General features: G+C 39.3%; 2 protein-coding genes across 2 annotated transcripts in view; one reads left to right on the plus strand and one right to left on the minus strand.

Annotated features, from left to right (window-relative positions):
• Positions 1 to 677: 677 nt before the first annotated feature.
• Positions 678 to 3,808, minus strand: LOC144711285 (Gap junction beta-4 protein). Its single transcript, XM_078585230.1, has 4 exons — positions 3,139 to 3,808; positions 2,014 to 2,254; positions 1,826 to 1,943; positions 678 to 1,012 (listed from the first exon to the last, which is right to left on the minus strand). The coding sequence occupies exons 1-4, from the start codon at positions 3,675 to 3,677 to the stop codon at positions 921 to 923; spliced, it is 990 nt and encodes a 329-aa protein (XP_078441356.1). The 5' UTR covers positions 3,678 to 3,808; the 3' UTR covers positions 678 to 920.
• Positions 3,809 to 9,935: 6,127 nt separating this feature from the next.
• The window catches only part of ARP2 (actin related protein 2), a 5,253-nt gene continuing 1,588 nt past the window's right edge, over positions 9,936 to 13,600 (plus strand). Inside the window, exons 1-9 of the mRNA XM_078585045.1 lie at positions 9,936 to 10,078; positions 10,172 to 10,282; positions 10,669 to 10,803; positions 10,939 to 11,010; positions 11,090 to 11,168; positions 11,713 to 11,762; positions 13,057 to 13,160; positions 13,271 to 13,339; positions 13,421 to 13,484. Of these exons, the coding sequence (XP_078441171.1) occupies positions 10,037 to 10,078; positions 10,172 to 10,282; positions 10,669 to 10,803; positions 10,939 to 11,010; positions 11,090 to 11,168; positions 11,713 to 11,762; positions 13,057 to 13,160; positions 13,271 to 13,339; positions 13,421 to 13,484 (726 nt within the window). The 5' untranslated portion in view covers positions 9,936 to 10,036. The remainder of the gene's footprint in view (positions 10,079 to 10,171; positions 10,283 to 10,668; positions 10,804 to 10,938; positions 11,011 to 11,089; positions 11,169 to 11,712; positions 11,763 to 13,056; positions 13,161 to 13,270; positions 13,340 to 13,420; positions 13,485 to 13,600) is intronic.

The raw sequence follows: 13,600 nt of genomic DNA on the forward strand, positions 1-13,600 counted from the left end.
TCTTTTAAAGCAGAAATTGACTATGACATGCAAGGACATTAGAAACACAAATCTTGATTTAAAGAATTTTGCTTGGGTCATGGACTGAAACATTCAATGATCTTGGTTATCATATTTTGAGTTTTCTTTTTCAAAAGACTATACTCAAAATTATAGAAAAAGAGTCAGCTGACATATGCAGCGCAAGCATGTTATATAGAGAATAAATATATATATTGGATATCATATATATTACAAGACCATCACCATCATCTTAACCAAAATCAGTACCTTTATATACAGCACGAGTCAAAATGTCGAATGAGACAAGGTAATGACCCTGAATTTGGGTACCCAAACAATTTAATCATCACAGCTTTTGAATTGTTTGATATAATAGTAGTAGAGCATCTTTACTTGAAGAAAAGTTCTGCAGTTTACTTTTGGCAGAAATTTAAGATCTAGAGTGATAAATTGAGATAGCATTTTGTTGTTTTTTGCCATGTAACAATTGAAGTCTTGTAGGGAGATCATCAACTGGGCAGAGAGGAGATAAGTCAAGTAATGGATGACTGGACCAATATCCTTTCCCCTATAGTGAGTAAAGCTGAGGCAGAATAATGGATATACAGATAATTAGTTTATGAAACCAGTGTTCAGTTTCTAACCTTGAGACTATATGGGAAATGTGTCAAATATTGGGAAAGGGAATTTCAAGTGCTTCATTAAAGGCAAGCCAATCTCCATTAAACGCAATTGGGGGAGGTACAAATGCTCCAGAAAATTGGGCTAATTTTGGAGCAATAACTGAAGATTGTGGACAGAGAGAAGACTGGGGAGGGTTAGCGGAAACCGGTTAAGGAGGTTCGTACTCGTCACAAAAATTGAATTAATGGCGGGGTTAGAAGGAGAAGGAGAAGAAGAAGAAGGATCGGTCGTCTTCAGAGAACAAAGGCGGCCTTGTCCTGCGCAACAAGAGGGGCGGGTTGTGAGATTAGCGGCTCATAATGATCGGCTCCCGCCCCACACCAACCTGACAAAACATGAATTTCCCAAAGATAAATTCTCCTGAACCATATAAGCTTTTGAGAGAGAAACAATACGCTTTAGAGAGACTAATTTAGAAAGAGAAACAATAAGGTTTATATCTCTAAATTTGTCTCTCTCCCGGCTAATCAGAAACAATTAGAGCAAAGATTTCTCTTTCTCTCTCTAACATAAAGGAAATGTCTCTCTCTAAAACACTACAAAGGATGGGTACGCAAGGTAAGAACAGAGGTCTTTCTCTCTAAACTCTGGGGTAAGCACAGGTTTATAAGCACTTTATCTCTCTCCCTCACCCTTTCTCTCTCTAAAGTTGTCTCTCTCTAGAGAAACCGATGAATGAAAAAATAAGATCAAAACTATCTCCAAGATAACCGCGCCACTCACAAGTTTCTATTACAAAACGGACAAGTGTTTTATCTCTCCCTCCAAAGCAGTCTCTCTCTAAAGAAGATGTCAATACAAGAAAATCTCTCTCTAGAAAAACAATGGCAAGTTTTCTACCAATCTCTTTCTCTAAAAAGAGCATTACTCTCTCTTCCTGCAGAGAGAAGTACGAGTCCTCTCTCTTTCTCTCTCTAAAGAATCTGATGGTAGATGAGACACATAAGGCATAACTCTCTCCCCGTATATATATAGAAACTGATGGTAGATGAGACAAATAAGGCATAACTCTCGCCCCGTATATATCTAGAAACTGATGGTGGATGAACGGGCAACTCTTTCTTTTCTCTCTCTAACTCTCTTTCTCACTCCAAATGAATTGCTAACGACATAAGAAGCAGATTGGAGAGAGAGATACCTGTGCCCTTCATAAAGAGGAAGAATGGGGGCTCATTCATCTGGCCCCGAGGGCAATGAGGAAGAAAGAAAATGCAGTTTTCCTCATCTACCATCGCATCTAAACCATGGGCTTGAACCTGATCAACACAAATCCACGGATTAATCATAATTACCCACTGATTAATTTAGTTTTATTCAACTTCTCACCACAAAGATTTCCCGCCCAAATTCCGTGGAGAGGCAAGCAATGGCAATGTCGTCTCCGAAGGCGGCGGCATGGCCTTCTCGATTCTCATCGACGGTCAGGAGGCCTTCCTCTGTGTATTGAAGGGTGATGATGTCGTGTTCATCCTCGGGCGATCCAGAAATGGACATGTACTTCGCCCAGCTCGAAGCATCTCCGACGGGAATGCACCTCTCCTTATATATAGTTTCTGCTGCCGTCTCTCTGTCGAATCCAGCGAAGAAGTCAGCTTTGAAAAGATTGAATCAATCTGTTTGAAAGAAATTTTGAGCAAGAAAATTGGTGAATTCAATCAATCAAAAATGATTTGACCATTATGCCAGAATAAATATCGAGGCTATCGTTAGAAACAAGTAGCCTCTAAGTGGGCCATGAAACTAAAGAGTTTCCCCAATAATGTTTTAGATATTTTTGTAATTTCGTGTGGGAGTTTGGTAAGTAAATTACTTGCACATGATTTAGCAGATCCATAATCTTCTTCTTTCCCGAAGAAAGAGAATCGAGGGAGAGATAGAAACCGGGAAGAAATCGGCATGGAAACAATGAGAAAACTGTTGGAGGATTTCTTTTGCAAGAAAATCGGAATAATAAACCGAAGAATCAGCACGGATCGGAGAAAAGTCAAGATTGATGTAGTCCCCAACAAAGGGAATAGACGGAAAGAAACAAACTGTTCTTGAGCAATTCTTTGCAATATCGATGGAATAACGAACAGGAAGATAGAAACGGACCAAAGAAAGTTTCGGATTGACAAAGCTTGGAAATATTTAGACCGGAAAAATGGCGTACAATGTTCTAAAATAATATTTTGGCAAGGGATCGTGACACTAATTTTTCGGCACAAATCAAATAAGTTCAGATAAATGAAGCCCGAAGAAGGAAAGTTGGTGGATAGAGCGAAATCCCGGAGAAATACAACCCCAGATCTAAAAGCATTTGGATCACAGAAGAAAGAACAAATGGGGAATTAGGAGGAAAAGGAATCGACGGAGAGATCAAAACCGATATAATGTTGGAAGAAACAGATAAGATCTGAGCGTCGGAGAAATCAAAACCGGGATAAATGCAGGTTGGAAGAATTTTTCTACCTCTGCAATCCCAGATCCAAAAGCTCCTGGATCGCGGAATCAAGAACCTCGCGATCAGCCTTCCTAGCAAGAAGCTTAACCTCCTGAACAACATGAATCCCCCAACCAGCCTTCAGATCCGGAGAATACAGATGACGAATCGCATCATCCACCGCCTCCTTCTCAGCCGGGCCGTCCGAAGCGTAATCCTCAAGAAACCTCCTGACGGTGCGCTGGCGCAGCTCCCTGGCCCCGACCTTCAACAATCCCATGGCTCTCCGCGACGCCGTGAACAAGCAGTTCCCGTCCGCCTCCACATCGCCGCCGTGCACCAGCCGGAAAACCGTCCCCATCGCTGCCGAATCGTCCTTCTTCTTCCAGAACACGCCCCCGGCGTAGAGCTTCCTCAGGCACCGCCTCTGCTGTTCTTCCAGCCCTCTGACTTCGTTCCAGGGGTTGTTCGACTCCATTTTGCTCGGATCTGGCCAAGAAAGGAGCGGGGGAGAAGGGGAAATAGCTTCCGCCATAGCCGGAGAAGCTTCGCAGATCAGCTTGCCCATCTTCCTCTTCTTCTTCCTCCTCGGGCCGCCGCTGCTAGGGTTTTCTCTTCGGCGATTCCTCTTCCCACCTCTTTCTCTCTCTTCTGCAGGGCGAGGGAGGCTAGAGAGAGAAAGGAAGGACAGGTTTAACGGCGTTCTGGCCGTATTTATAATGCGGAATGTAGCCGTTGGAGGATCGTCCTACCACAAGCCGTGGGTACAGCTGGCAGGTGGTCTCGTGGGCCCTACCCGGACCGGTCAGCGCGCCACTGGTGGTTAGTAGTGGTATGAATGATATATTGTCGGAATAACGAAGGATAAAAAATACACCTATGAAATAAATATTACAGGCATTAGGAGTGAGAACATAAAAGCCAGTAAATAAAGGATATATTCCCGGACGTCCTCGGGTGTGAGGCATAGCTGATTGAGAACAAAACAAGCCTCTGTACAAGGGTGTGAGACATAGCCGATTGAGAAAAATGTAAAAGCAAGTAAATAATATAAAATTAAAAACCAGAGTTTGCTAACAATGATGATGGCCTCGTCCCCATCGTCGTCATCTCCATCACTGAGTGACAGTATAATGCATGATCGTCTCGGACGAAGATGTTGGATGGTTTTCGTCCCATCCCACGTACCATTTTTTGGGGTCGTTCCGAACTGTCCTGTCCGAAATCGTTTCACCTGCATTACAAGAGCAGGAAACGAAGTGGGACCAACACTTATTTTTATCGCCACGCCAGCCACATCATTCAGTCAAACATATGTTCTATTCTCATTCATTACTTTTTTATTTCGGGTTGCTTCTTTTCTCACTTTCTTTTTTCAAGGAATCCAGATGTCCAGAACCGTCCTGTCCAAAAATCGTTCCATCCGGAATTGTCCAGTTGAGAAATGGATGCACTCCTGGCGTCTGGATTCCTTATGACATGTTGTTTTAGCATATTTGACCCACATTGTTCCAACGCCTCAGGAGGGGACAATTTTTTGTCTGGAGAAAAGGCTATCTTCGCCGTTTAGCAGATGAATTTCTGTATTGTCTAATGTCCAAGACCCCGATCGGATCGTTTTTCGTCCCAAGAATGAAAAAACCACCCTGTCTGCACATGTGCACTATAAGTGTCAGTATCATCCTTGTCATAAGTTAGAACTAATATACTAATATACTAATATAATCATCATCATCGTTATCATTGTCGTTATGGTCGTGGTAATATGCTATAACTGATGAATGTGGAAGGTAGTGTCTGAATACAATCACAACAACCCCTAATCATCGTCATCATTAATTAGAACTTATAATTTTATAATTTTCATTATCATTATCATGAGTTTATTAGAATTGACGGATGTTGAAGGAGTGTTTGAAACCAATAAAATTCTCATTATCGTCGTATGCATCACCGGGTGGCAGTGACAATTTTGCCATCATCAGTGTCATCGTATATAATAACTGGTATACTATTATCATTGGCATTTCATCATTGCCACTATTATCATCATCAAAATTTATTATAACTAATGGTTGTGGGAGGTAGTGTTTGGAACTAATTATGAATACCCCATCATTGTTGCCATCACCATCTTCATCTGCATCACCGAGAGACAGTGACAACGTTCGGCAGACATATATTATAACTAATATATTATTTATTATAAGTGCTATTGAATCATCTTGGTGAATATCTTCACTGGAATATATTATAATTAAACGTCATCAAATGTAGTGTTTGCAAACAATGACGAAGATCCTTCATCTTCTTTGTCATCGTTGACATCTGCATCATTAGAGATAGTGACAATTTTGTCATCATCGCCTCAATCATATAGTAGAAGTAATTTATTATTATAGTATTAATTTTCACAATTGTTTTAATAATTGTCATCATAATATATTAGAACTAATGGATGTGGAAGGTAGTGTTTCCAAACAATGACAATGACCCCTTCATCATTGTCATCATTGTCATATGTGTGCTGAAAGACTGATAATTTTCTCATCATCGTCGTCATCATATATTATTACTAATGTACAATTATAATCTTCATTGTCATCATTGTCATCGTCAACAATATCATTCAGAGGTAGTGACAAACTCGTCATCATTATTGTCTAAGGGTTCAATCATAATAATATGTTGTTTTGTCTGTTTGGCCTGATCAGTATATGTCGGATATAACTTTGGATTCAATCACTGATTGGATCTAAAGTACATTATGCAAATTGATGATATGCTAGATCATTTGATCATTTTAATGACGATGATGCAAGTTTTTATAAAGTTAGTTTGGACAATTATCATTCACAATAGGGTTATATTTTATCAGCTTAAACAATTATCATTCACAATAGATGCTTCGTGTCTATTGATTTGGTGAATGCTAATGTAAGAAAATCATGCCAATAAAGGCATTTAATGCAAAAGTACGTGAATGCCATGCTGATAATATATCGTGACAACTTTGGATATTCCACAAAGTCCATGAAGGAATTAAGATATTTAGTGAAGTTTAATCTTAACCGCACTTCAACATCCAAATAAAACTACACTGTATTCAAAATCATTAAAAATATATTGACCCAACTGACATAGCTTATTTCAATGCTAAGTGTATTACACATCAAAAAATCCATCCTTCTTTAAACTTGATTGAGTTTATTTTTCCCCATATTTCTTTATTTATATATTCACTAGAGATTTTCAATAAAATTATAAGGCTGAACACCCAGACACCAACATTTGTCAAAACCATTCCCATTTCTTTGTATCCTTATTGCATCGAGTTCAAACACGAGTTTCCTAATGTTATCTTAAGGTGAATATATTTTTAGATGTTGAAATAAATCATCAAAGACATGTAGAAAATCATTGAAGCTGGAAACATGGTTGTTATTGAGGACGATATCGAATTTTCATCGTCATCATTCACATCATAAGAAAGCTAAGATGGTGATGGCAATGGTGGTGATGATATCATCATCCATATCACAACTACATATTATAGATGACGCCGAATTTGATGGATATATATGGCCGTCAAGCCAATCACACTACCATGTTTATTTAAGTCCATTGAATAAAATACTTACATTCATTATTATTCCGTGTGATGTTTATAATGAAGTCCATGAATATGTGCAATGACTTAGTGAATTATAATGAGATCATAATACAGTGATCACTAGTTTTTAGACATGTATTCTAAATATTCCTATTCGAGGATAGTCAAGACGGACATCAAATTATCCTGATAGAATAGCACTAGCTGATCCTACTTATTCGATAGATCGTGTGGCTATTAGTGTGGCGACACTAAGGACAGATAGTGGGTGCTCTTTGGAGAAAGAATTCACTGAATTGATCCGTATGAATCCCTGAATGGTATTATACCTAAACGTCAATCAGGTTGATTCAAGTCACAGTTGTATAAGTGATCCGCAGACCTGAGACACCAAGGACATCTCGTGAGTGGACGACTACATTTTGACTATGACTTACGAGCCTCTAATCATGGGATTCAAATAAGTTATAAATTGGATGCAGTAAGAAGCTTGCGGAGATGATTGAGTGGTCAAGATGGGATCATCCGCCCTCGGTATAAGAAGAGATTGACTCAATAAAGACGATGCAGGAAAATCCCTGGCGAGGGTAGTGAGGATATTGGAAAATGCATTCTCCAATGGTCCCCGTAACGCATCAGTATTAATCGAATGACGGATTAGGGTTTGACGATAAACCATGATCTAAGTCATTCGATAGTCTCGCGCGGATGATGGATTATACATATACAGTAACCGATGACAGTAAAGGTTCCATGAGAGAGTTCGAGACTACTTGGTATCTTCTAGAGTACGAGGTGTAGCTTGGCACCCCACGGGCTGGAAACTTAACCTGTCGATTGGGTTAAATCGATCCTTATTTAATTAATCTATATGTTGATATAGTTAATTAATAAGGTTGGTCAATAAATGTTATTGGGTCATTAAAGTTATTAACTAAAACGATACATGGGCCTAGAGGGTCACACGCACAAAGTCATAAGGGCATCGGTGGATATATTTTTCTTTGGAGGGTTTTTGAGAAAAACCTTAAGTGAAATATAAAGAGGGAAAGGGGTCTCATTTTAAGCACCCATGCAAGCCTCATTTGAGAGCCCCCCCTCTCCATTCTCTTCTACACTCATCCAAGGAAGAGTGTCTTCATGGTGAGGATATCTTCTAGATTCTCAAGAAGAAGACGTGGAGATCCAAGCTTCAAATGATCGCGTGGACACTTCTAGAGGCCGGACGCGTGAACGGCTTCAAAATGATCTCAGAGCGGCAAAGTCAAGGGTCAAACGAGTTCCCCAAAAGGTATTACAAATGTTTTGTTTTATAGATCAATTGAGAATCGATCGACCACACTTTCGCATCCATGGAACATATTTTTCCATGGATGAACCAAATCACAGAACCCAACAGAATTGGCATATTCATCATTCACATTAAAATAAAGCTAAGATGATGATGATGGCAACGGTGGTGATGATATCATCATCCATATCATAGCTACCTACGATGACAACTACGTCGAATTGTCATCCTCATCATTTGCATTAAAAGAAAGCTAGGATGATGATGATGACAATGGTGGTGATGATATGATCATACATATCATACCTATATATGATGATGATGACGTCAATTTGTCATTCTCGTCATTCACATTGAAAGAAAGCTAGGATGATGTTGACGATCGCAATGGCGGTGCAAGTGATTATTGGGTTACAGCCTTGGTTTAATCATGAAATAGGTTTTTCCACGGATGCGGAAGTGTTTGTCGATTCTCAATTGATTTATAAAGTCAATAAATCACATGTACCTCATAGGAAACTTGTTCCACCGTTGACCTGCACACTTTGAGATCGTTCTGAAGCCAGTCATGTGGCCTGCCTCTAGAAGTATCTACAATATCACTTGGTGCTTCAAACTCCACGTCTTCTTTTTCAACTCTCCTCGAAAATCTTGATCTTCTCACCATGAAGACAATCGCCTTGATTGAGTGGAGAATAAATTTAGGGTATATGTATGATCCATCATCCGCACATGACTCTTGAATGACTCAGGGTATAGTTGATTATCAAAGTCTAATCTATTATTCAATTAGTACTAACGCGTAACGGGGATCATTGGAGAATGCCTTCTCTAATATCCTCACCACCCTGACCAGATATTTTCTGTACCGTCTTCCTTGAGTTAATATCCTCTTATACCGAAGGTGGATGATCCCATATTGACCACTCAATCATCTCTATGGGGTTTTTCCTATATCCGAGCTATAACTTGTTTCAATCCAGTGAATAGAAACTTGAAAGTCAAAGTCAAAATACAGTCGTCCATCCATGAGATTTATTTAGTGTCTCAGGTCGATGGATCACTTATATAACCATGATATGAATCAACATGTTTGACGTTTATGTACAATACCATCAGATTCTTTGGATCAATTTAGAGAACTCTTTTTCTAAAGAGCACTCACTATCTGTCCTTGGCGGTGCCTCACAATAGCCAAAAGATTAGCTTTATTTATCGTATGAGTAGGATAAGTTAGTGTTATTCTATCAGGATAATTCAATGTCTATCTCGGCTATCCATTGAATATGAATATTCAAAATACATGTTTAAATACTAGTTACTGTTGTATTTTGATCCCATCATAGTTCACTGTGCCATTGCAATTATTCATGGACTTCATTATAAACATTACATTAGAATAATAATGTACACAATATTTTATTCAATGAACTTAATAAACATGGTGGTGTGTTTTGGCTTGGGGGCCACATAATATCCACCAGTGATGATATCATTATCTATGTAATAGCTTCATTCGACTACGACAATAGTGATGATAGGACATTTATTTTATAAAGACTAACTTTTTCCTCTCAATGCAACTTTCTTTCGCCAACTGTATCTTGTTTAGTAAGCTAGGATGACAATGATGAAGACAAAATCTTAATCCATATGAGGACTGCAATGATGATGACAAAGACGATGATGGCGAAGATGACGACAATGATAATTACTGTGATGATGATGACGACGACGACGATGATGCTGATGACGATGACGATGTTGTATGGGTATTTCATTATCATGATTGTCGAAAACCTCCATCCCTAGCTGCAATTTGCAAGTGGACGAGATACCATGCCTGGGGGCACTTTGGTAATTTGTCGAAGGCCACTTTATAATCATCAATAAAAAAAGGCTTTCCAACATTTCAGTAGAGCGCATGGAAATAACAAATCATAGACAAAGCCCGGTGTCGCAAAGCGGAGCAGAAGCAGATCTTTGATGAACAATCGGAAGATTGTTGGAGCTCTGCGCAGCAATGGACAACAGGAAGGTCGTTGTATGCGACAATGGCACCGGGGTGAGCCGATCTAGTCATCTAGTCAATTTCCCCTTGCAATTTAACATTAGATGTAAGAAAACTTTGGTATAATCTCTTGATTTTTGCGTGCAGTACGTGAAATGTGGCTTCGCTGGTGAAAACTTTCCCAGCTCTGTATTTCCATGCATTGTCGGCCGTCCGATGCTCCGCTACGAGAGCTCCCTTGCCGAGCAAGAATTGAAGGTTGTCATCGTATTCCGTTCATAATTCTGTAGGCCTCCATAAATCATTTCATAGAAAGAAAATTAACTTGAAAAGAAATTCATTTTGCAAAGTTCATCTGTATTCTTTTCATTGGTTTAGGGCGTCATACTTGTATGCCCTTCATAATTCCTCAATCGGTAAATCTTAGCTCTCCATAAGTCATCTTATGGAAAAAAAATTAACTTGAAAATTTCATTTTTCCCTGTTCATCTCTATTCTTTCGTTGGTTTAGGGTGCCATCCTTGTACCCTCTTCATAATTCCGCAATAGGTGGCTCTTAGTCCTCCCTAAGTCATCTTAAAGAAATAAAATTGACTTGAAATTTTCATTTTTCGTAGTTTATCTCTATTCTTTCATTGGTGTAGGGCACCATCGTGGGAGATGCTTGTGCTGAGCTCAGGAATCAGCTGGAAATATCGTATCCTATCAAGAATGGAATTGTGCAAAACTGGGAGGACATGTGCCACGTCTGGGATCATACTTTTTATGATGAACTGAAGGTCTTCTCTCTATTACAGAATTGTGCAGTCGTTTCGTTGTTTGGTGGCATTTAACATTTTTTCCCCATTCTTTCAAGAAATAATCATTCTTTTCAAAGGAGTTCAGGATCGTTGATCTGATTTCAATTCTCGCAGGTAGATCCCACCGAGTGCAAGATTTTGCTTACGGATCCACCTTTGAATCCTTCAAAGAATCGTGAGAAAATGGTTTGTGTTTTGTTAACCAATATGTCGCAAACTTCCATTAATTTAGTCTGAAATCATTATTCTTTTGTTTTTTTCCAAGGTTGAAATTATGTTTGAGAAATACAACTTCAGGGGTTTCTTCATTCAGATTCAGGCTGTTCTGACACTTTACGCCCAAGGTACGTGCTAGGATCCCAGACCCCAATCCAGGGGTATTTCAGTCTTTTTCAGATAAATTCCCTTTAAATGCTGGTAGAAATCCCCAGAGGGAAAACACAAAGTCATTCTGTAATTTCTTTCAAAAAAAAGAAGTAATTCTGTATTTGGCTGGGAGATGTTGTCAGCGGGGCACAGGCGCTCATCTGGGCCTGTTGTCTTTTGGTTTCTTCTATCTTTCTCTTTCAATCTCAACTTCCAATATCCTCAATGGAGACCTACCGGAGTTCTCTATCAGTATATCAGGGTTTTATGAGTGGTTCCAGTACTTGATTTCAATTACTTTAGATAGATCTAGTTAATATGTCAGAGGGTACGCTTTTGAGGAAGATACCCTCACTGAAAAGATTCTTAATCATCCCGATATATTTTCCTCCTGCTGGATTCGTTACTAGAAGATCGGCAGCTAGTTTTCATTATTGAAGTTTCTTTTAAGTTTCCCACTACCCAAAGCATGGTGATTGCCAATCCAGCGATTTAATACCGTCTTTTACTATTTTTTTACAGGATTGCTGACTGGCCTTGTAATTGATTCAGGAGATGGTGTGACCCATGTGGTAAGTCTGAAAAATCAGCTTGTCATTGATCTGAGAAACCCTCAATGATTAAGAAAATCGATGTTTCCTGCTTTTTCAGCATGAAGTACTAGTTGATATTCATTTAACCTATCCCATTATCATTGGTGTTGGGGTCAAGATCATATTCCATTCTTTAAATCAAATTTCTATTATCTTTAGAGGAAAGTAAAGGCAGCTGATGGGAATTGTCTTACTTAAGCTATTTTTTGGCAATCATGGACGGTGATGACAAGTTGTCATAGTCCGCATCATTGTAGTCATCATTCCCCATCAACAGATAGGAGGATGACTGTTGATGGATATTGCCTTTTCTAAAATCATTATTCACTGATTCATCGGGTGTTCACCCCTTTTATATTTCAAAAAAAAAATCATTATTTAGTCCTGATGAAAGGTGAGCAGGGGCTCGGTTCCATTTTCTGTGACTAGGTCAGAACGGCTGTCTGATGACGGATTGGATTTCATTCTGTTTCATTCCTCATCCGTTCAGAATTTTAGTAGCAATGCCTGGGATGATAGAATTTGATGAAATGGGCAAAAATTGGAATGAGGCAAATCAATTACCGTAGGTTGTCTTGTAGCTGACCGCAAAACATATTCATTGCTTTCCCATCCTTGAAACTGCCATATTCTTGTGCCCAGTCAGTTGGTTTTGCTCGGTCTTTATGAAGGGATCTTCTGTAACTGTCATCTTTTCTTGCATACTTGCAGTTAGGGTTCAGTAATCTGATCCAAATAATCAAATGACTGATTAGACTAGTAGTTCGATCTGATCGTCGATTGTCGGAGCACCCTCTTGATTGGATCTGATCTATCAGGTTGTATTTATTTGATCATCAATCAATGATTGGATCAGATTGAATTAGTGGGCACACCATATTGTTGGACATTCGTCGCACTCTTTATTGTTTAAAGTTTGGTTTTTTGGGCTTGCCATGTGGCGTCATCTGATTTAGCCCATTGGTCCATTCGTGTAGAGGGCCAATCGGATCAAATGGGCCAATCTGGTCTGTTGGATTGGCAGATAGATCATCACACAGCCCTCTTGGTCAGATTGGATCTGCTGGAGTCAGTCCATCCGATCACTGATCAGGCCCAGCAATCGGAGGAGCCTTTTTTATCATATCTGATCCCATCCAATCCAAATGCTGAACAATACATGCAATTACAGGCGTCCTATCTTTAGAACACAAATGATACAGCAGTATATGAGATATCAGCGACCTATATTTTCAAATCCTTGTGCATACTTTTCTAACATGTCTTCGTGTAGGTTCCAGTCATTGATGGTTACTCATTTCCGCACCTTACAAAAAGAATGAATGTCGCTGGGAGACACATCACCTCTTACCTTGTTGAGTTACTACGCCGGAGAGGGTGAGCTTCATTTCTTATTGAGTGAGGTTAAGAGAGCGAACACTTTTTCCCCACTTTTTCTGCAAACATAATTTTTCACTGATATTAACGTTTTACTTGTCCATTAAAAGGTACTCAGTGAACAGGACTGCAGATTTTGAGACCACACGAGAGATCAAAGAAAAGCTTTGTTACGTTAGGTTTGGCTTTTTAAAATCAGAAAAGACTCGTATGTCTTCTCTTTATAATCACTGCAAAAGCTGATGTTGGTGCTACTGCAGTTATGATTACAAGCGTGAGTACCAGTTAGGGCTGGAGACAACGGTCCTGATGAAAAATTACACTGTAAGTATATTTTCTAAATCATAGATTCAACATCAAAAATACATTATTCACCGAATTGTATTCAGCACTGGTCGAGATCGCTGTCCCCAGTGACGACAACATCATACCCACCATTG

Source organism: Wolffia australiana, chromosome 13, assembly GCF_029677425.1.
Source record: "Wolffia australiana isolate 7733 chromosome 13, ASM2967742v1".
NCBI lineage: Eukaryota > Viridiplantae > Streptophyta > Magnoliopsida > Alismatales > Araceae > Wolffia > Wolffia australiana.